Source organism: Helianthus annuus, chromosome 1 (genome assembly GCF_002127325.2).
Source record: "Helianthus annuus cultivar XRQ/B chromosome 1, HanXRQr2.0-SUNRISE, whole genome shotgun sequence".
Taxonomy (NCBI): domain Eukaryota; kingdom Viridiplantae; phylum Streptophyta; class Magnoliopsida; order Asterales; family Asteraceae; genus Helianthus; species Helianthus annuus.
In genome coordinates, this window is record NC_035433.2 from 34,926,825 (window position 1) to 34,951,075 (window position 24,251).

The following is a 24,251-nucleotide window of genomic DNA, read 5'->3' on the forward strand; positions in this document are numbered from 1 at the left end:
TTAAAACCAACAAGATGAAGTATATCTTGAAACAAAAACACAAAAATATTTAGAAAGTCATATAAAATATAATACACAATTCCAAATCATTTCGTACCGAAATATTACCAGTTTTGACCCATTACCCAATCCGAAGAGGCGTACCAAATAATGTCTTATCCAAGCAGAAGAGTACGATCCTTTACCTGGTCATAATTGCGACTGAGAATGGCTTCTCGGGCCTTCTCACCAATCTCCAAAGCCTTCATCTCCAAAGTAACTTGCCATTCGGGATGTAACTTGAGTTGTACTCCCCACAAGGAAACATAAGCCAGCTCTAAAATTCTTATAATCAAATGAAAATGACAGATTCAGTAAAACAGTAAAATAAACATATTTCTTTCTAAAATTCTTAACTGTTTACAAATGTTAAAAAGATTATTCTTTGAACATAGTTATAATTGTAGAAGTCCTTTGGATAACTTTTATGGACTTTAAGAAGTCCTTTGGATAACTTTACCGATTAAAACTCAAAACTGCACCCCTGTATTCGATAACTTTACCGATTAAAACTGAGCTTAAAAAACGTAAGATGCTAACAGTATCCGATAACTTTACCGATTAAAACATGACTAAAACATAACAGTATCCAAATGTTAAAAAGATTATTCTTTCACAAATCAAGTAGAAAAAAACCCTAAAATTTAACAGATCTGCAAGAAAATAGTTACAGATCTAATGTTGTTTAACAGATCTGCAAGAAAAAACCCTAAAATTTAACAGATCTGCAAGTAGAAAATAGGTACCTGAGATGTGAAAACGCCGGTGAAATTCATCTATCTCTAGGGTTATCGCCGGAGGAATAAACCCTAAAATTCAACAGATCCAAAGACAGAAAATAGTTACAGATCTAATGTTGTTTAACAGATCTGCAAGAAAAAACCCTAAAATTTAACAGATCTGCAAGTAGAAAATAGGTACCTCAGATGTGAAAACGCCGGTGAAATCCATCTATCTCTAGGCTTATCGCTGGAGAAATAAACCCTAAAATTCAACAGATCCAAAGACAGAAAATAGTTACAGATCTAATGTTGTTTAACAGATCTGCAAGAAAAAACCCTAACCATTAACAGATCTGCAAGTAGAAAATAGGTACCTGAGATGTGAAAACGCCGGTGAAATCCATCTATCTCTAGGGTTATCGCCGGAGAAATAAACCCTAAAATTCAACAGATCCAACTCAAATTTCAAACCAAAAATGCCGAGAGGTAAAAAAGATGTTACCTGAGATTTGAAAACGCCGGTGAAATCCATCGATCTAGGGTCATAGCCGAGAAAGAAACCATAATATTTACAGATCTAATGTTGTTTAAGATCTAAGGGTTATCGCCTGGTGAGATCTAAGGGTTATCGCCTGGTGAGAGAGAGAGAGAGAGAGAGAGAGAGAGAGAGAAGAAATGGGGCGGATGTGAAAGACAGAAACCCTAATGAGCTGTTAAGTTGTTTTTGTTCTCCGGCTTGTTTTGTGAGTGAGGGTAGAATAGGAAAAGCAAATTATGTTGTGCTTTAGAGGATTGTACATCATGCTTTAATGGTGTTTTAATGGAATTTTTTTGGACATTAAGAAGTCCCTTGGATATGTTTTATAAAGTAGTATATATATATATATATATATATCTTGAGAACGCTAAATATTGCGAGAACCATGAGAACGAATAAAAAAACCAATTTTTTCTAATACAAACCTCATTATAGTTAAAATACAACATTAAAAAAAGAATTTACTCTTTAAATAATGGGTTATTGGATTTTATCACCCCCAACTATCGGCCTTTGGCCGTTGCCACCCGCAACTAACACTTTGACACCCAGCACCCCCAACTTAACTTTTAGTTTGTGCTGGCACCACTCAGTTAAATCTTTACTAACTGGGTTACTTTCTTATCCTACATGGCACATAGTTGCTGAGCTGGACATGATTACGTGGAAATGATGTGCACTCTCCCTCCCTCCACACCTCCACCTCATCTTCCCCCTTATGCCTACATGGTGACACAACAGATTGTGGAGATTCCATGAAAACCTGCAAATTTTATAGATCATGATTAGCCACTTTTTTGTCTTTCTTCCTTGCATATTCGTTCATATCATTCTCCATATTTACAAGGATTAAACTCTCATGGATAGCCCTCCAACATCAACCATATGTAGAACCAAATTTGCAGCGGAACACTGGAGAAAAAATGATACAAAAAATGACCTTACCGTCGGAGAAGAACCACCGGCCGTTTAACCGGAAATTTGCAGAGTAACCACCGGCCGTTTGACCGGAAATGAACCAAATTTGTAGGGGAACCACCGCCGTTTAACCAGAAATTGAAGCGGAACAAGCTTACCGTCGGAGAACAGTTCGTCGGCCGGAAGCATCAACGCCGGATCTTCAAGTCGGAACTTCAAGCTATCAAACTCCTTTATATCCAAATCCAATTCATTTTTCAGATCTGAAATAAGGGGAAGATGAAGTGGAGGTGTGGAGTGAGGGAGGCAGAGTGACACATCATTTCCACGTAATCATGTCCAGCTCAGCAACTATGTGTCACGTAGGATAAGAATGTAACCCAGTTAGTAAAGATTTAACTGAGTGGTGCCAACACAAACTAAAAGTAAAGTTGGAGGTGCCGGGTGTCAAAGTGTTAGTTGCGGGTGGCAACGGCCAAAGGCCGATAGTTGGGGGTGACAAAATCCAATAACCCTTAAATAATTCACCTTTCCTCTGAAAATCACTCTTAATAAAATTTTTACACATGTGTAAATACAACAAACTTATACATATATAAATGGTAAACTTATACATGTATAAATTATCATTATTTCCGATTACATGTAAATTTAATAGTTTAAATTTAATTTTTAATATTGTATTTCAATAATAATGATAAGTGTAAAAAGAAATTTAGAATTTGAAATGTTTTTGACCAAGTTTTTGCGGTTTTTTCATTCGTTCTCACGGTTCTCCCGATATTTAGCGTTCTCATTTAAACCTTCCCCTACATATATATATATATATATATATATATATATATATATATATATATATATAGGATAGGAGTTGGCCAGAAATATATATATATATATATATATATATATATATATATATATATATATATATATATATATATATATATATATATATATATATATATATAAGAGGTTGAATTCGGAATATTATATTATATTATATATATTAATACAAAGTCACCATGAATAGTTTTTTAAAATTATTTTAATATTATTTATTTTTAACATTTAATTATTTTATTAATCTATTTTTAATTGATTTTGCATGTTTTTTTCTTTTATAACTATTACGATACAGTATTTTATATAATTTTTAGTATGTCATTGCGACGTGCCTAAATTTTTCTCTGTATTGATGCTTTTTTTTTCGAAACTAAGTTGTGAGTGGTAAAGCTTAAGTAATCAAAGCACAAATGTACATGTTATCAAACATAACTCACATTTAGTTTTTTTACATATAAATTGACATTACTTTTTTCATTATTCTAATAGTATAGTGTAATACTTTATAAAGTTCTGAATACGTGCAACATGTTTATTTTTGTCTTCGTTCCGCTAAAAGTTTTCTTTAAAATCAAACGGATCAATATAATTGATTTTTATATGTTCTTTACCTTGATTAACCGAACAAATGATTTTTATTTGTTCTGTACCGTGATCAACTGAACATATACCATACGAAACTTGGATCGCGGTTTATAGTATCTTTTTATAATATAAGCTATAGCGAGTATGAATACCGTACCGGTACCTTGATGAACCGAACTTATATCTTTTGTCCTTTACCATGATGAATTGAACTAATACTATGCGAACAACTTCGATGGTAGTATAGAGTTCTTTTAATATCGTAAACTATAGTGAGTATTTGTACCATGTCAATTCCAATTGAACAACATCAGTACCTATATTGGTACCATCGGAATGAATACTTATATTCATTTCGGAAGACATTACTAATATTCATTTTTATGGTTTTCGATTTATGTAAATTATGCGTCGATATCCTTTTGGGCATATAATGACTTTATTTTTGGGTTTTACCTTTCGATTGCTATAACGAGTGCCAATATTGTAGCGATATGTTGTTCAGTCGGTTTCAATTCGGGGGAACCTCACTAGTTAAAATAGTAAGGAACCAGGGAACGGTTTATTTAACATGTTATATATATCTTAAAATTTCAATTTAAAATGCTAAAAAATTAGATTTTGTTGAACCTTTTACATATAAAGATGTGTAGAAGGTATTTCAATAAAAAAAACATTTTTATAAAAAAGTACCTTTTTAAACACTTTTTTTTAGTTTTTGAGTTTTTTTTATTACACAGGCTTCTACATGTATTTATATGTAAAAGCTTCGAAAATAATTTTGAAAAAAATTATTTTTTAACATTTTAAATTGAATTTTTAACGTGTTAAATGTATGATTTCCTGGTTCACCACTATTTTAGTGTTCCCTAATGAACTCTTCCCGAAAAGCATATATAAAAAGTGTTAAATTAGCCTACCGATGAGCCAACCTAGCCAGTTTTGACCCATTACCAACGCGCTCATTTTGCTATCTCTACTTTTAAGTACAATGAGGTAGTAGTAACCAATGTTTCACATTAAAAATGCTAAACCGTGAGGTAACAATCTTTTGTACTACATTTTATCACAAAGCATCCTATTTTCTAAGCATGCTTTTCAACATCATATTTCTTCCTGTAACGAGCCCTATAAATTGGGTTACATGTGCAACATCAGCATTCATGTATGGTTCACGAGCACAAATAACCCCCTTAGGTCATGCAACATGAAACCTATCCATAATAAATCACGATGAACAAAAAGGACACATGTATGGCACCCGACCCCCTGAACTCTTGAGTCAGTAATGTTCTGTATGTAGTTTTTCTAAAGAATTTTTTTAGGTATATACGTTTCGACCCCCGGTTTTATAATTTTTTTAGGTATATACGTTTTTGAACCCCTGGTCGGAAATCTCAAGGTTCGCCACTGCCGTCCGGGTTGCCAAAACCTCCAAAATGAGTCACTTTTATGACAAATTGTGTGTTTCAAGAAGGAATCGAAGAAACCGGTTTTGTATGTGAGTGGTGCTTGTATGAACTCGAGTGATGAACTGGCTCGTTTTGTAGAGCTTACTGGAATTCCAGTCACTAATACTTTGTTGGGACTTGGAACATACCCCGGTTCTCATATGTAATCACTTCAAATTCAAATGCTTGGCACAGTTTATACTAACTAAAACCATCAGCCTTGGTTTTAAAAAGCGCGCCCTAGGCGCACCTAGGCGCAAGGCGCAACAAGGCGCAGGGCCTGGGGCTTTTTTACTTCTCGCCTTGTGTAATTACAGGAAGCGACCAAAATGCGCATTTTTTGATGTTTTTTGTGGGCTTTTTTGGCCTGAGGCGCGCACCTCATGTAACTTAGGCGTTTTACTGCATAAAAATGTTGTACCTTGGGTTTTTTTACTTGTACATGTAATTGAAATGGTATAAAAGTTTTACTTATAGCTAGCTATATTTTGGTTAAATGAAGCTAAAAACCTATGGGATATGTATGGGATATATAAAAAAAATTATATAAACATCTTGCGCCTCGCGTACGAAAAGCCCACCGCTTTTGCGCTTTGCGCTTCGCGCCTCAATTTTAGACCTCGTCGCTTTTGTGCGCCTCTCGCTTTTTAAAACCAAGCCATCAGCAACATTCAAGTTTTCACAATTGATTGAAGAACTGATCAATCGACGACATTCAATATAACGCTTTCACAATTAAAGAATTAATGAATTTCAACATTCATTAAAACTTCAAATGGAGGGTTTTACAATCAATTTCAACATTCAAAATACGGTCAGTACTGATGGCTATGAAGGAGAAAGCACGGACAGGGGCAGTAAGGGAAGAAAAGGGTAAAAAAAAATAGGTATTTGTTCTTTGGGGCTTTCGGTCTGCCATCTTAAAGTTGGTGTTAATTTACCATTCAAGCTATCCAGTTTCTATTATAATGTATTATAGATATTGTGGACTTATAAATGTAGAGTATAGTAAATCAAATCAGACTCTAGAATTCAAAACAACCATTCATAAATAATAAACCAAATGTCATCGGATGATCATGCCAAAATTTAGGTCAAATGTTCAAAGAAGTTGAATACAAGTTCCAACCCTAGAATAAAATGACCTTTTAGCATATGGCAAACTAATCATCATCTTCAGATGAACTATCTTCTTGTCCTCCAAAATCGTCAGCAGCTTCAGGTTCATCCTAAACACATCGATCGGAGTTCAAATATAGTAAATGCTCAAATAAACATCAACTGTAGGCACTGTTGTAAAACAAAGTCTTGAAGGCCGTGTACTCCCCGAGCACACGCTACAAGGTACGCTAGGCCAGAGTACCCTTCACCTAGGCCGAGCACTCCCCGAATACTCTCCGCCTAGGCCGAGTACTCTCAACTCCGACTAGGGAGCGACAAGCGACTTTTGCAGCTATGACTGCAGGTGACCTTTTTGACCCGTTTTTTATAAATAAAACCCCTCCTAAATCATTTTATTCAAAAGATTACATTATCTTTTTCTGTAAACATATTTGACACACTAATTGTATATAAAAATTAAAAATGATTTTCAATTAGATCTACATAAACGAAGAAAATGCTTACAGCTGCTTTATCCCAATCTTTTAATTTAGAAGTTGTCAGCATATAGTTATCGCGTAAAGGAGCCCAAGCAGGACCTTCTTCATCACCTGCATTCCCACTTGTTCCCGCCTGCATCACAAATTAAAGGTGAATAGTAAGCAACTATGTGAATACATGCGCATGTGTGTGTGTGTGTATGTATACATATATATAGAGAGAGAGAGAACCTTAGCATCTGGTCCAGATTGGGATTTGCCCAGCTCAGAAAAGAATGCTTCTTTCCTCCGCTTTTGAATAACTGAAAAGTCATAGAACAAAGTCAACCATCTTTCAATTGATGAATTTCTAGAAATAGTTTACTTGTTATCTTATTTCAACTACAAAAATCTAACTTCATGCAAAGCTCATAGCAATATACAAATCAAGTCAACAAAAGTCAACCCAAAACTATGCTCCACTTCATACACATATAAGTTAAAAGAAGAGAAAGTAAGCATTTAGTCGCATACCTTTAGCATCTTTAGACCTTGATGGATTTAAACCTTTTTGTGAAGTTTGAGCCTTGTTAACCTATAAACAGCCAGCAACATATAATCAAATTCAAGATATAGCTCACAAGCGCATTGCTGTGACAAAAATAAGAAACCACTATATTCATGAATCAGTAACTCACAGCATTAAATAACTTCACCACTGAAAATTCCGCCAACACATGAAAAAGTGTAAATAAATTAGTTTAAAAATGCCAAGAATGCAAAAGTTTATATTTTCAACATAACTAAACAAACTAAGAAGATAATATATTATTTACCTCCTTTTGTAGCAATTCCTATGAGTAGTTTTTCATGTGAAACTGAAAAAGCATCAGGCTTTACATGTCCTTTCTCTCTTAACTATACATCCAAATAAATTTCGGTTCAGATGGTTAGTAAAAAAACCACAATATAGCTACGCTCGCTAAAATATATAAATTTTAACCATGTTTAATTTAATTACCAAAGCCTTTTCTTTTTTTGCATCGCCCTTAACTTTCTTTTCAGCAGCTTCTTCAGCAAGCTTTTTTACTACAAGATTTTTGTGAGCGGACAATACAGGACCCTGTAGAAATATCAAAATTCATAAATAATATATCCAACTTAAATAAAAAAAAAATAATATAAATAAACATACTGAAAAGTGGTGTTTTGTTAATATACTTACCAGTACATCATCTGTTCCACTTCTGTTTACTATTTTCTTAAACGCCTTTTTGAAAGACGTGCTTCCTTCAGAAAACTTCAAAATCCCATGTTCAGTTATCCCCTCTTCATCATCATCAGAAACATCATCATTACCGACATCAGCATTGTCATCATCGTCTTCATCTTCATCGTTCATTTCTTCGTCTGAAGATTTTTCATCAGCGTCCTTATTTTCGATATGCGACTGCTTCTTTTCAAACTTCACCGGCTTTTCGTCTACATCATCATTATCATCATCACTATCGTCTGAATTATAATCTCTAGCTCTTTTTCTGAAAAGCTTTTTCGTTTTTCCATCCATTTTGACCTTCTGTCCGCTGCCCTGAAACACTTTCATTTTCTTCTTCCCTTTACCCTTCTTGTGCCCTATTTTTCTCTTCCTTGGGGCTTGTCCAGCTTCTTGCATTTGAAGTACTTCAGCCATTACACTAATCTCTTTTGCTTGGCTCAAGACCTAAAAACTTAAACGATCGAAGTTTTCCCAATTAGTCAAGGTTGAATATAGTACTTCATATCAGACACCGATAAAATAAATAATAAGAAAAGGAGGTGATGCAAATAGCTGCAGAACTCTATTCGCGGAACATTCCATACTAATGTGAGTTATATAAATATAAGTAGATGGTTTGGCAGATCTGCAATGGATATAGATCGTAGAGAAATTCCCAGTCAAACTGACATATTGTTAGCATGCAATGTTCAACTTTCAAACCAATAATAAAGTCTTAGAAACTTGGTTTAGAAAAAGCTTGAGGTGCGAGGCAAGAGCTTCACGTATACGAGGCGCTCATGTTGAAAAAATGTTTATACATATCAATACGACATTAGCTACTTGTTAATCAATCATAAACACAAAAAAGTACTTATAAAACACACTTAAACACTTAGAAAACATAATCAAAACATACATTGAGGTAAAAAAAAAGTCGAAACACGCTTAAAACTCTTAAAAACATAAAAAGGTCTAAACTAATTAAAACATAAAAGAAAAGAAAAAAAACGGTCTTCAAGGAATCAATGGACTGAAGAACGATTGAAGAGAAGAAAAACATACTGATTGAAGGCTGAATGGTCTTGGAAGAATCGATGCTTGAAAAAACAGAGCAATGAAGGCAACAAATGCTTGAACGGGCTTGTTTTAAATGTTTAAAGTCTATGGATGAAGAAGAATAAAAAAGACAACGTTCTTTTTTTAGGGTTTAGAGAAGTCTGTTGGGCCAAATAAAACCTGATTTTGACCTAATATTGACTGGAGCCCCGCCTCAGACTCCTTAGCGCCTCACAGCGCTTCATGTAGATCAACACTTCAGACAAAAAAAAAAGTGCTTTTTCAAACGCCTCGACTCCTGTCCTTAGCGCCTCAAGCATTTTTTCAAACGCCTGAGACGTGCGCTATTTTAACTAATAAGTAATACATGTATTAGTTAACAAAATGAAATTGTTATTTCTATGTTAGAGATTGTATCAGCTAAATCTTGGCCTCCCAATAGTCCAATACTAATCGATCAATGAAAGGCTTTGATTTATAGATTGCTCAGTCTTTTTATGTGTCTGTAAATCATAACAATAATAACCAACCTTAGGTTAAGCCGTATATAAAACGGATTGGCCTACCAGTGGCAGATCTAGGAATTTTTTTCAATGGGTTCACTTTTCTAGATGTTCCAATTTCATATGACTGAACATAAAAAAAAAAAAAAAAAAAAACAGGTCGGTTCAACGGTTCAGATCAGGCACATAATAAAGATACGATACAAGTCATTAGAAATTTAAAAACACATAATATAAAACACGACGGTCTTTACGAAAAAAGAAACTATCTAGAGTTGTTCATTACACTCTCGACTGAAACTTGTTGTAAGAATTACTTTTCAATGTAACAAATGCAAGAATCGTTCATGTATGTATCCATCACCCATCCAATTACGCAAATTCAAGTTTCAATATATTACGATTTAACATCACTGAAGAAGCAGATTAAAACAAAATAGGTTAAAAACTAACATCCCTAAATGGCGAAATTCTAAAAATTAACAAGAAAAGAATCTAAGTTTAAGACATTGAAACACAAGACAATAGTAATTAACAATTTAAGATGATACCAACAACAGATTATAACAGTTAACACACCTGAGAGATTTAAAGTGGTGGAAACTGGATTCGGCAGCTAGCAAGGTCGGAGGAGGAGGAGGAGCGTGGACGGTCGGCCGAAGGTGGAGGAGTGGCGGCTGCTCTGGTCGGTTCGCTGGAGGTGGAGTGTTTGTGTTTGTAGAGGGTGGAAGCAGGAGGCTGTTCAATTTGTGTATTCATGCCTTTTGTTTTTAGGTAACCCTAAAAAGGAACAAAAAATTAGAAAAAGGAACGCTTAAGTTTTTGACAAAATTTGAACATCTAGAATTGTTGAGGGGATTCTTTTGAAAATTTCAGATTTCTGCTTTTCACATGTGTGTTTTCTTGGGTCTCTGATCTCTCACTCTGTCAAGTGTAACCCTTTAAAAACCTACCTATAAAATTCATATTTTAGTCACCGTCAAATTTGCGTTTTCAATCTTTTATGTTTATCAACTAGTGTTTAAGCCTCGCGGCGCGTGAGACGTATAACTCTGCTATAGGGATGAACATTTGGTACTGAGTATCGGTACCGAGTTTCCCGTACCGAATTTTTTCAGTACCGGTACCGGTATCCAATTTTTGTCATTTTCGGTATTGGTACTTTAGGTATCGGTACCGGTAAAATACCGAATTTTACCTTCAAATACCGGTACCACGCTCATCCCTACTGTGCTAAGCAGTAAGCAAACGACGACCAAAACCGAGAAAACCAGGAAACAAAAACTCAAATGTATACCATCAATGATGTAAAACGTAGACAAACAAATGCAAACTTATGCGGCGACGTGACATAAAATGTAAGACAAACGCAAACATATGAGACAACATATCATAAAATATAAAAAACTTGAATTTATACCAGGAAAGTTTTAACTTTAAAGGAAAAAAAAAAGCAAAACGTGCCGGAGAAAAATAAAAATGTAAACCATAAATGAAAACAATAAAAAAATTATCACAATAAGACAAAAACCAAAAAAAAACAAATAAAAAGACATTGTTCCTAAGACCATGCGTAGTGGTAATGCTCTTACCCTTGGGCGTTTTGCGTCATGTGGCAGTCCAGTCAGCAATGGAGCATTATGGGGCGTTTTCTAAAATGGGTGTAGTGGGATGTGGGGCATTATGTTAAAAGAGGTGTAATAAAACTAAATAAAAAAAACCATAAAAAACTCTTATTAGACAAACAAAAGGAAGATCAAGGGTGATTGGCCAAAACAAATGAACCAGGGCGTGAAATAAAGCACGCAAAAAGTAAATTTGGTTAAAAAAAGCCCCCGGGAGTGGGAGATGGGCGTTTTTTAGGGGAAAAACGCCCAAAAAACCACTCACTACGTATGATCTGATTTAATGAAGTTCATGAATTGTTATATAAAGTAACTAGGTTAAAACCCCGTGTATTACACGGGTTAAATAAATGTAATTTTATATACTAAATTAAAACAATTATTCTTTAAAAATCTCGTTTATTACACGGGTTGAACAAATATAATTTTATATATTAAATAATAAAAAAATTATATCTCTAAGAACCTCATATATTATATTATACTGAATAAATGTAATTGTATATACCAAATAATAAAAACCCGTGTATTGTACGGGTTGAATAAATCTAATTATATATACTAAATAATAAAAAAAGTTATATTTTTTAAAACATTGTGTATTACACGGGTTAAATAAATGTAATTTTGTAACCTTGTATATTACACGGGTTGGATAAATGTAATTTTATAAACTAAATAATAAAAAAAATTATATCTTTATAAACCCCGTGTATTATACGGGTTGAATAAATCTAATTATATATACTAAATCATCATCATCATACTCAGTAAATCCCACAAATAGCAAAGCTAAGGTAGGGTCTGAGGAGAGTAAGATGTAGAGGCTCCTTTCAGTAAGACCCCCGACTCAATAGTAGTTTTGCATCAAGATTTGGACATAAGGCACATAACACTCAGCAATCAGGACAAAGACCGATTAGTGCATGTTCCCTTTTGTCTTTCTGCTATCAACGCCACCACATGATGATGATGCATGATTAACCGTCCGCCGTTTTTAACGTTATTTTCACAAATTTAGTAAAATAACGTTAAAATTAGTGCAATTTCACTTTTGCCCACCGAGCGTCCACACATATATACATTATTAAAAGTTAGATTAGATTATATATGAAATTAAGTGTATAACAAAAAGTTTTTATGAATTTCACGTAGAATTAATTGGAATCCTTTATTAAAAGTAGGTTAGATTATATATGGGCTTATACGTGTAAGTAATTGTGATTATTGAATGGTTGAATTTTGAGGATTTTGAAATGTGAATTTGATTATGATAGATTATATTTTAGTTTTAAAACTTCTAGAATGATTGAATCAAATAAAAGGATTATGATTTCCTAGAAACAAAAATAACTGAGTTTTTTTTCTGACCATTTTGAACATGAGCAAATAGAACGATAGCATCTTAATAAAAAAATAACTAATTACAAATGTGAAACCCAATAATTTTAGTTCTGTCCCATTTGAACGGAAAAGATAAATACAAACTAAATTTAAAAAAAAAATGCAATATGAAAATAAGAGATAGAATAATCGATATTTTTTTTTTATAAAATAAGAGATAAGGGTAAACTAAATAAAAAAGTGTCAATTTGGTAAATAATAATATTAAGTATAAAAAGGTAAAAAATTACAAATGTAGACATTTTCAATGAATGACACGTGTCCAAAATCAGGTTTCTTTTATTATATAGTAAGTATAGATATAGATTTATAAATTGTTCAATCTACTAATTTGTTTTCCTTTTTCAATACGACAAGACTCGAGTTATATGATAATGTAGAATCTTCGTTTACCTTTTTGCAAGTATACCTTATTAAACAAAGGGCTAGAAAAACAACATAACTTCACAGCAAAAATTCCCAAATCTAGCTACAACAACTTGGTGTTTAGTAACAAATAGAAGTTCATGAACATCCTCTATTAAACTGTCTAATGCATTGGAATTTTTCCCCTGGCTTCACTCGTTTTAGATACTCCAATTTCATACGATCGGACATAAAAAATTTCAGACTTTTAGGTCTCGTAAGGTTGATCATTAGACACCAAGTTTAAACAAATTAACACTTGAAAACACTAATCATATTCATGTCAACCAATTCAAGTTTTATAGTACCTGAATATCAAATTCGAGTTTTTACAAATTAACATGATTAGATACTAACACATGTTTCAACAAAATAACAAAACATATTCATGAATTCATAGAATAGAATCGAGACAAAATTGCAGAAAACAACCTTTATGTTAGCCCCAAACTGCATTTTATACCTTTCACTATAAAATCGGCAAAAATCAACCTTTATGTTCATGTTTTGCTACAGATTCAGCCTTTAACACAAAAACCGTTAAATTTTTCTAGTTAACTCCCCTCACATGCATTGCATATAAGGGTATTATTGCCTTTTTTCATTGCCTCTCATTTAATATAGTTTTTTTAATCAAGTGGCTCCTCGTAATTTTGATAATTTGGTACATGTGCAACCCAATATCTTCAAAGATAAGTAAAGAAATGAGTGAATTATAAAGTTTGTTCTTTATATTTATACCAAGTTTTAGGCGGTGTCTTTTATCTTTAAAATTGACGAGTTTTATACTTTATGTTTCAAAATGTTGCACGCAGTGGCGAAGTTTGAGATTTCCGACCAGGGTTCGAAAGTCATTGGATCTAAAAGTTTCTATAAAACTGGGGGGGGGGGGGGGGGCGAAAACGTATATACCCAAAACTTTCTATACGAAAACTATATACTCTCCACTACTATTGTAAGTGTTTACTTCTGGAGGGATTCTCAAACCATGTCAGAATCATTTAGTGTTCCTATGTCTGAAGTTCAATCTAATCCTTCTGAATTTTCTAAGATTATATCAAATGTTTTTTATATAGTTTTGATTACCATTTTTAATACTATGTTTGTGTATTTGTTTGTAGGATGAAATGTGTTATATTGGAGATAATTTAATGCCTATATCTAATTGTATTCAAAGTAATCTAAATCATCTTCTAGTGAAGTCAAGCGTAATCTTCGTGAAGTCTATGATGTAGACGACTCACTAAATTTTTCTTCAACAAAACGTCGGATTGGAGATGAAAAAGATGAAGTCGAGGCTGATGGAGTTGGCAAGCTTTTAATTCCAAAGATGGATAAGTGGTGTGTTTCATTATATTTCATTTTTGATGAAATGTTTTTAAGACATGTTGGTGTTATTTGTTTCACCTTGTGGTGCATTTGAATGTTTTCGTTGATTTATTATGTTTTTGAACAAGTAAAATGTTTGTTATAATTTGGGTTATGTGTTTATTCAAATGTAAACAAATTTATGTTAATAGTCAAACCTAATATTTATAATGTGTCGTATTTATAATAAATAGTTATGACTTAATTTTAAGTATTTTTTATGGAGTCATTTACTATGTCAATAAGCATTGTCTAATACATTTTTTTTACAAATTTTGTCAATTAAGTTAAAATTTATCTCAACTACAATTGTTAATACAAAATAATTATAAAACAATATAACGTTTGAAAACATTTCTTTTTATTTTATTTAACGACATAACTAGATTTGTAACAGCCCAGCGTAACCGCACCATGATATTGTCCGCTTTGGCGGCCAGCACGCCCCTGGCGTCCCCCCCCCCTCACGGTTTTCAAAACACGTCATGATGGTGAAGGTATCCAGCCCCTTATAAGGAAGCATTTGTTCCCCTTCACAACCGATGTGGGATGTCACAATCCACCCCCCTTAAGGGGTCCAGCGTCCTCGCAGGACCTGGCACCACCGGTCCGGCCCTGGCTCTGATACCAAACTGTCACACCCCCAAAATACCACATGCGGTAACCCCGCTAGGCATGTGACGTACCAAGATCTAGCCACCAATCACATTGAACTAACCAGAAGATATTTAACAAAATTTCCATTCATTAAGTAAAACATTCATAAAACATATTCCAAGTTAAATAGTGTCAGCGGAAGCAAATAATAAAACATCGTTCAAATGTTTCAAAACCAATGTATGCGAAATCAGTAAACAAGTCTTGTAAATCCAAGCGACATGACCCATGACCACTCCAGCTATCCAGACAGCAAGTTCCTTTCCATGGTACCTAACGACCTGCGAGCATGTAACAAGTGTGTCAGACTACGCTGGTGAGTTCATAGTTTTACGAAAACGTTAGTTACCAAGTGTTTAGTTAAGTTCATTGATTTTAATGTTGATAATACCCCGAATACAAGATGGCTCCAGATTTATTTTGCCCGTTCCCCAATGCTCCTATCAAAGCATTGGGCATGACTGAGTCATTAGTTCACACCCGTCCTCTCAGATACGGGGTGAGAGTGCCAAACCTAGATAGCGCTACCAACTAATACTCCGTTACCTCTCAGGTAACAACAAGATGGGACTTAAGGGTGATAGGATGAGTGTATTATCCAACATTCCCGATTTTACCCACGAAACGTATTTCTATCAGGAATACCCAATTGATTTACCCAAAAACCTATCCCTCTCAGGAATACCCAATGACTGTCCCAACCACCGAGATGCATGCTCAAGAGAAATAAACTCACATTTGCTTTGCTCGGTATGTTAAATTACCCGTCCAAGTTGGTCAACCCAAACCCTGCGTGGTTACCAATCAATATTAGTTTCACAATCAGTCATGTCACATAATACACATAACAGACAGGTTTGTTATTCATACAAGTCACACCAGTTGTCTCATTCTGATTATCTGGTAACAATAGTTTTCATGAGTACAGTCGCTCATTATAAAACACATCCTAGACTGTTCCGTTGGTTTACACAGTTTCAGCATCTCCACGAAAAACCTATTTTTCGTGGAATGCTCCTATGGCGAAAGACCCTACGACGAAATACTATACTTCGTCGAGCATTCATGTGACGAAAGACTCTAATGTTTTGTCGAAGTCTGGTCGACGAAAGACCATGTTCTTCGTTGAGATGTCTTTCGTCGTTGCACTTAACAATCAGTAACAGTTTCTCCTTAATCTCAGCCATCACATATGCTAACGTTTTGACAGTTTCTTAATCAGATCAAATGGTACTTTTCCACCATGAATGTGTAGTCTACTCATGAATGCTTATTAATCAACCTAACACAACAGGGTTCATCATTCAAATCATACTTAAACACCCAATAACCCTAATCATACAATGATCGCACCCAAACAGGTTCATTAGTTTAGCATGACATCAGTTATACGACACATGGCCCAATCATAACGCCCCAATCATAGCGCAAACATAACCGCATACAAATCATATCAAGCAAGTTTCATGCAAATCCCCATATTAATCGATCAAATCATCAGTTGTTAATCCTAAGACTTCTAAACATTACTTCCATCATAGTTTAATATCAAATTCAACCACATGTTCTAACTTTACATTCTAAATAATGAAACCCTAGTCAATTACGTAGCGAAACGACATCAAACGCATAACACACTATTAACGGAAGACACTAACCGTGATTCGGGGAATTAGATTACTCGAGATGGAAAAGGAATGCTTCAGACTTCCTACTGCCGTCGCACAGGGAACAAGAAGAGAGGAGTTAGGGTTTCTAGTTTACGGCGACTTATTACCAGAAGTTATATAACGCACAACAGTTGGGCCGCGAACTATTCTGGGCCGAAGGCCCACCTCGGCGAAAGACATGCTTCGACGAAAAACCCCTTTTTCGTCGAGGTTGAGGGTGGCGAAAGACTGGTTATTCGTCAGGACTAAAGATGACGAAGAACTTTATACTAGATCTTAATTAAACTACATTTAATTATATTAAACACCACACATACAACCACCAAACATAACACATAAACTGTTAATCATTCACATAACTACACTCGACACCACATGAATCAAATTGTAAAACAGGATTATAAGATCAGTGATATGTATGGGAAAGACCTTGAAATCTCGGGTTGTCACAAGATTAATATAACTTAATTTTTGTTGCCCGTGAAGTTCAGGTAGTCTTTTTATTTTACATTTGTTGTATACATAATTTAAATGGTCAACCAACTAAAGTTCACGAGGAATAACCTAATATTTATTATATTCAAATATCAAGCATGCAAAAACGATTGTGTTGATTATGTGTTATTTGTCTAATGGTTTGTTTATTTAGAGTGTTGTCACAGTCAATTGTATGCAAGCAAGTCATCATATTGTGGATCTACTGGACGACCAGTTCCTCACGACCAAGGGTGAATAGTTATCGCAATCATCGTTCAGTCTCGCTCCTCGGGGTTGTGACTCGCACATCACATTTGGTTTATTTTACTTATTGTTGTTGTCCATTGTTTATGATTATCTAACTAAAATACACATGATTTACATGCTAACGTTTTAAATAAATTATTTTATTTAAACTTAGATTTACTCACCAACTTCTTTTAGTTGACTCATATATTTTACACGTGGTACATGAAAAGAAGCTTGATGAGTCAATGATGGAAGACATGTAGGATTGCCTTCGACTAAATATATGGGATTTTCCCATGTTTATGTTTTCAAAATATGTTTGGATTATTTGAAAATTGTTTTGTTTGATGTGATATTTTTATCAATGACATAAATAAATATTGAAACACTTAATAGGGCTACAAGTTTTGGAGAATCATCACGCTATGACCAAAAAAACGCTGACGGTCGGGTCTGACACTCGACTCTCTCTCTTTCTCTGTCCGACGTACACCCAACGTTCATGACCACCGCCTAAACTTTAAATGGCCACAATTGTTACACAACCACAATCCTAACAGCCTTTTTGTATTGCCACTTCTTCTATCACTCACCACCGCACCACGACCCACACATCTCACCGCCACTATTCAGGAACCATATAAATAAATTATAGATTTTGTATGGAAATATCTTGTATTTAACTTTTTTTTTCAAATGTTACTCTTTTATACTAATAATTTAACTGTTTTTTTTTTTCAAATGTTAATCCTTTATACCAATAATTTAACTTTTTTTTAAAACTAGAATTAATTTCTATTTCTATTTTGTTCAAGGTACAATTTTTTTTTTTTTTACATTTTATGATTTTATTTCCAAATATCTTTGGGTGATTTTTAGTTTCTAGAAAATTCATTAAATTTAATATCGTTTTTTAATAAATTAGAGTCACTGACTATTAGTTGCCAAGCGGAATCCCATCAGTAAAATAAAATCCCATTAGTTACCAACTGTTAGTCGCTAATGAATCCACTTATAATCTTTCGGAAGAGACAACGAAAGTTGTTGATAATCCGTCACTAAAGTCATCGACACTTTGTTGAAAATTAGACTACGCATGACTATTTTCTAATGGAGTGTAACCATCGGTCCGTTAGATTTTAGTCAGTGACCACCTTCATTAACGGATTGTATATAGAAATTGCACACGATAATACTTTGGTTTTGTGGTGTTACTAGTGTCACAAATTGAATTGTCTTTCTTTTATTTTCGTCATGAGTTTTTCTACATAAAGAAAAAATATCTACTTGCGTGTGATTGATAGCAACTTCAAACCCACTAAAAGTTCTTTCGTGTGGCATAGAAAGCACGATCTTAACAAACACTTCAATTCATCTAGTGACATTTAATGCAAATGAAATTGAAGAATTCTTAGACCAAACACAATATATAAATGTGTTAACCAATAAGAATAAAAACATCTAAAGAATATACGAGACAAAAGTATTCATATAAATTCTTAATAAAATATGGCATTCAACTCGTTATAATGTGTGTGTGTGTGTATATATATATATGAGATAGAATAATCAAAAAGTGGGTTAGGATTCACCGCCTTAAATTGCTTTAGGATTACTTATTTATTCACATCATATATGTGCATTTATATCTTTTATTTGTTTGTTTAAAAATTTCAGATGGATCGTAATCATTGGATGTACAAAACTGGGAGATTTAACCCTGCATATTTGAGAGGCGTGCAAAGTTTTATTAAGATTGCTGAAGATGATCGTGTACTAAAAGGAAATGAATCAATTCCGTGTCCTTGTATGGAATGCAAAAATTTTACCGAATTTAAAGAAATAAAGGACATCAGACATCATTTGATTACAAATGGTTTTATGTATAATTATACTTGTTGGTCAAAACATGGGGAATCACTTGCCAATCGTAGCACAACATCGACTAGTTCTGTTGGTTATAATGATGAGAACAATGATTCATACATTAGTGATGATAATGACAATTTAAATGACAGTGATGACAATTTAAACGATAACAATGATAATTTAAAAGACATGTTCGATGATTTGGAAACTAATATTGGTGACAATGATCAAGAAAAACTACAACAGATATTTGCCGATTCGGAAAAACCATTATATACAGGTTGTGAAAACTATTCTAAACTCAGTGCAGTGTTGAAATTGTTCAACTTAAAGTCGAAGTACGGATGGAGCGATAAGAGTTTTACAAGTCTATTAGTGGTTTTGAATGACATGCTTCCCAAAGACAACGAGTTACCCATATCCTTATACCAAGCTAAAAAAATGATGTGTCCAATGGGATTAAAAGTTAAAAGAATACATGCATGTCCGAATGACTGTATCCTATATAGAAATGAGTTCGAAAACAGTCATGAATGTCCTACATGTGGTGCATCGAGGTACAAGCGAAAAAAAGAAGTTGCTGAATATGATGACGATGTGACGAAAAATGGACCACCCGCTAAATTGTTGTGGTATTTTCCCATTATACCGAGACTTAAACGTTTATTTGCTAATGCTAAAGAATCAAAATTATTGCGTTGGCATTTTGAAGATCGTAAAAAAGATGGAAAGTTAAGACATGTGGCGGATTCACCTCAGTGGAGAAATATTGATTATAAATTTCCAGATTTTGGTACCGAGATTAGAAATATACGGTTTGGTCTTAGTTCGGACGGTATCAATCCTTTTGCAAATATGAGTAGTCGTCATAGTACTTGGCCGGTTCTTATGTGCATCTACAATCTTCCACCATGGTTATGTATGAAACGAAAATACATAATGATGTCGTTGTTAATTCAAGGTCCATACCAACCCGGTAATGACATTGATGTTTATTTATCTCCTTTGATTGATGACATGAAAACACTATGGAGTACAGGCGTAAACATGTATGATGCTTATAAAAAAGAGAACTTTACTTTGAGAGCCATGATTTTTTGCACCATAAGTGATTTTCCAGCATATGGAAATTTGTCAGGATATAGTACGAAAGGTAAAAAAGCTTGTCCAGTATGTGAAGACGAAACAAGTTCGATATGGTTAAATAATTGCAGAAAAACCGTGTATATGGGACATCGACGATTTCTTCCCACTAACCACCGTTATCGAAGAAAAACCAAAGAGTTTGATGGAAATACTGAGCTCCGAACGGTTCGGAAAGGGGGTTTTGATGCATATTCGCGAGTTGAAGGTATAAACACCGTGTTGGGAAAAAGAACTCGTACTGAGAAAGGAACTCGTACCAAGAAAGGAACTCGTACCAAGAAAGGAACTCGTACCAAGAAAGGAACTCGTACCAAGAAAGGAACTCGTACTGAGAAAGGAACTCATATCGAAAATAGAGATAATTGGAAAAAAAGGTCAATTTTTTGGGATTTACCTTACTGGAAATGTTTGGAAGTTCGACATTGCCTAGATGTTATGCATATTGAAAAGAATGTGTGTGATAGTTTGTTGGGCTTATTGCTAAATATTTCCGGAAAAACTAAAGATGGTGTTAATGCTCGTAAAGACATGGAAGAGATGGGAATACGTAAAGAGCTTGCCCCTGTTGAGAGTGTGAATGGTACTTATCTCCCACCTGCATTTTATACTATGTCAAAGGCAGAAAAAACAAAGTTTTGTAAATGTTTACATGATATTAAAGTCCCATCTAGCTATTCTGCAAATATTAAAAGTTTGGTGTCGATGAAAGAGTGTAAATTGCTTGGTATGAAGTCTCATGATTGTCATGTTTTAATGACACATATGATTCCTATTGCAATTCGTGGATTATTACCGGAGAACATTCGACATACAATCACAAAACTTTGTTTGTTTTTTAACATGATTCACACAAAGGTTATTGATCCCGAAGTCTTGGACGAATGGCAAAAGGAAATTATCATTACCCTTTGTGAACTAGAGATGCATTTTCCACCGTCCTTTTTTGATATAATGGTACACCTGATATCTCATATCGTACAAGAGATTAAGGCTTGTGGTCCTGTATTCCTACGTTACATGTACCCTTTTGAAAGATACATGGGTTTCTTAAAAGGTTATGTAAGAAACCGTAACCATCCCGAGGGCAGTATTGTTGAAGGATATATTTGCGAAGAGGCGACCGAGTTCTGCACAGGTAATGGTATCATAAGAACTATAATATTATTAATTGATATTAGTTTTGATAGATACAATTTACAATATACTAACTGATATATTCACAGGTTATTTGGAAGGTGTCGAAAGTATTGGTGTTCCTAAAAGTCGTCATTCAGGTCGACTTGCAGGTTTGGGAGTAGTTGGTATGAAAATAATAGATCCAGGCTATGAGGATCTACAACTTGCACATTTTGTTGTTCTACAACATATGACATGCATTGCTTCATATATTGAAGAACACATGGAAATATTACGATCGACGCATTTGCAAAAGACAGAAAAATGGTACAAAACTAAACATAACGAACAGTTTTCTGAATGGATGAAGAACAAGGTGGCGAAAACTTACGATCAACCAAATGTTGATAAAACTGTGCAAAAGTTGGGGCAGGGGCCAGATTTTAGAGTAAAATCATACCAAGGGTATGATATTAACGGTTATACATTTTACACTAAAAATCAAGATAAAAAAAGTGCAACGCAAAATAGCGGAGTCACGTTAATAGCCTCAGCTACAGAATTTGACAGAGTTAATCACGCCAAAAGAATCGCCACAAACTCATATTATGGTGTCATAGAAGAAATTTGGGAGTTAAATTACGATGATATCATTATACCTTTGTTAAAATGTAAGTGGGTCGATAATCGTACAGGTGTTAAAGTTGATGAATATGGTTTTACACTTGTCGATCTTACCACTGATGGGTATAAATCCGAACCATTCATTCTTGCAAGTCAAGCCACACAAGTGTTTTTTGTGAATGACCCAAGCAAACCAAAATACCATATAGTATTGCAAAGTAAACGTCGTATTCTTGGTGTTGATCATGTTGTTGATGAGGAAGAGTACAACCAATTTGATGAGCTACCGCCATTTTCAGTCGGTGTTCAATCGATAAACGAATCTGCAACTGATGGCGTCACATACGTACGATCCGACCACAACGAAAGGATATATGTTGAATAATCAAGGTTGATATGATATATCTATATTTTACTTCTTATTAAATCGTTGAAGCCAATTTACTAATAAACCTTTTTTTTCCAGGAATGATCGAAACCAAGAAAAGAAAAGAAGAAAAAGATTATAAAAGACTCGAGATTTTCGTTTCTTGTTTTTCAATGAACGGGAGGACATGTAACTCTTTATGTTTTTGGGGTTTTCTTTTTAACTATTTTTATTTCATCAACTTGTTTGTATTTTTAAGTTCCATTATTCTTGTTTTAGTGATGCTTGAAACCGAATCGAGTTATCTCGGGTCCGTAACTTGGATACATCGAGGTAATTTTAGATTGTTGACGACTTTTTGCTTGATTGTTACATTCTCCTTATTTGCAAAATGAAATGTTGGTATGAGGTAATGAGATTGTTAATTGAGACTCTGTAATTACAATGTTCGAACCAACTTAATTTTGGAACAAGTACATATGTATGCATATCGCAAGTTTGATTTTTGGGTTTTTATCGGGTGCTATATTGAGTGCTAGTTCCCTTTAGCGGCGACCCGAAACCTATTTATAACCCGATTTTTAATTAATACTTTAAAAAAAATTATGTTGATAAATATATTATGAATTTACATCGAGATAGTTGGTAACCGGGCAACAAGCTGCGCCGCTACCTCTTTTTGAATAGCAAAACTAAGCTTTTAAAAACAAAATAAACAAAATAAGTTGTTTAAAAAAAATTTAAACGGTTTAATAACTTCATGAGCCCACCACATCAACTCCGGACGTATCTAGTAGAACAAACCGGATGGTGCCATGCCATCCCCTCCAACAGTTGTATGAGTTTGGTTTCGTACGAACATTCTCTAACCCGTTGAAGATGCTCTAATTGGGCTAGCAGACTTTGGGGCTGTTTGGCAACATCTGAATAGTTAAAAGTTGAATTAGTAAAAAGTCTGAACCATTAACTGCTGAATCAGTAAGAGGTCTAAACAATTAAGAGCCAGTATAATGCTTAACCATTCAGAGCAAATTTCAGAACCATTCAGACATCTGCTCGTGAAATAAATAGTCTGAATGGTTGGCGTTGAAACGGTTCGAGTCGAAATGGTACAGGTCAAAATGGTTGGCGTCGAAACAGTACGCGTCGAAACGGTACGAAACTCGTTCCGACCCGAAACTCGTCTCATGCGGAAATTCGTGTCGGCCCAAAAAAAATTATTTGTTTAATGTGTTTGCGGTTTACTATATATTTTTTCCTTTGATTGTCTTATATAATATAATATAACTAATTTATTTTGTTTAACCATTGTATTTTTCTTCATGTTACTCTAAACTATACATTTTTAGAAAAAAATCATTCAGAACTTATGTTAGTTTCATTTTCTTTCATCGTTTGAAATAGAGCTCGAACTGTTGTATAATATAATATAACTAAATTAATTATCACACAAGTAAACCAGGTTATAAATAGGTTTTCACATAAGATAGCCTATATGGATTTTAGATTTTTAGGTTATTTAATAACGGGCTTCTATTGATAAAAGGGTTAAAAATAATCGGTAATTACTTCCCACCTTTCTCTTTTCACTTTCATCTCCCCGCCTTATCTCCCCGCCTTTAGAAGCCCTAACCGCCACAACCCCTCAGTTACCGCACTGAGAGGAACACGTCCAGATATAGTGTTGAGATACATCCTTCTTGTAATCGCTACATACATTGGCACAAGAGCATGGCTCCATCAGATTCAGTCTCGTCAGATTCAGTCTCGTCCTGTACCAA

The 24,251-nt window shown here is 34.2% G+C and overlaps 2 protein-coding genes and 1 long non-coding RNA gene across 4 annotated transcripts; 1 reads left to right on the top strand and 2 right to left on the bottom strand.

Moving 5' to 3' along the window:
- Nucleotides 1–1,007: 1,007 nt before the first annotated feature.
- Nucleotides 1,008–1,320, bottom strand: LOC118492412. Its single transcript, XR_004893604.1, has 3 exons — nt 1,264–1,320; nt 1,136–1,198; nt 1,008–1,023 (listed from the first exon to the last, which is right to left on the bottom strand). It is a non-coding gene; the product is annotated as an uncharacterized LOC118492412 (long non-coding RNA).
- A 4,797-nt stretch (nt 1,321–6,117) lies between these two features.
- LOC110865269 (RRP15-like protein) lies at nt 6,118–10,256 on the bottom strand. Of its 2 annotated transcripts, none has more exons than XM_022114510.2 (9): nt 10,073–10,256; nt 7,902–8,396; nt 7,698–7,799; nt 7,513–7,594; nt 7,375–7,394; nt 7,211–7,271; nt 6,929–6,999; nt 6,723–6,830; nt 6,118–6,325 (listed from the first exon to the last, which is right to left on the bottom strand). In XM_022114510.2, the coding sequence occupies exons 2-9, from the start codon at nt 8,364–8,366 to the stop codon at nt 6,260–6,262; spliced, it is 975 nt and encodes a 324-aa protein (XP_021970202.1). In that variant the 5' UTR covers nt 8,367–8,396; nt 10,073–10,256; the 3' UTR covers nt 6,118–6,259. The 2 variants fall into 2 exon arrangements, with proteins under 2 accessions (XP_021970202.1, XP_021970209.1); XM_022114517.2 differs by having other exon boundaries at nt 7,902–8,403.
- Nucleotides 10,257–19,025: 8,769 nt separating this feature from the next.
- Nucleotides 19,026–22,488, top strand: LOC110891599. The gene is made up of 2 exons (XM_035986634.1): nt 19,026–21,498; nt 21,587–22,488. Exons 1-2 carry the CDS (start codon nt 19,026–19,028, stop codon nt 22,486–22,488), a joined length of 3,375 nt encoding a protein of 1,124 aa, XP_035842527.1.
- The last annotated feature ends 1,763 nt before the right edge of the window (nt 22,489–24,251 follow it).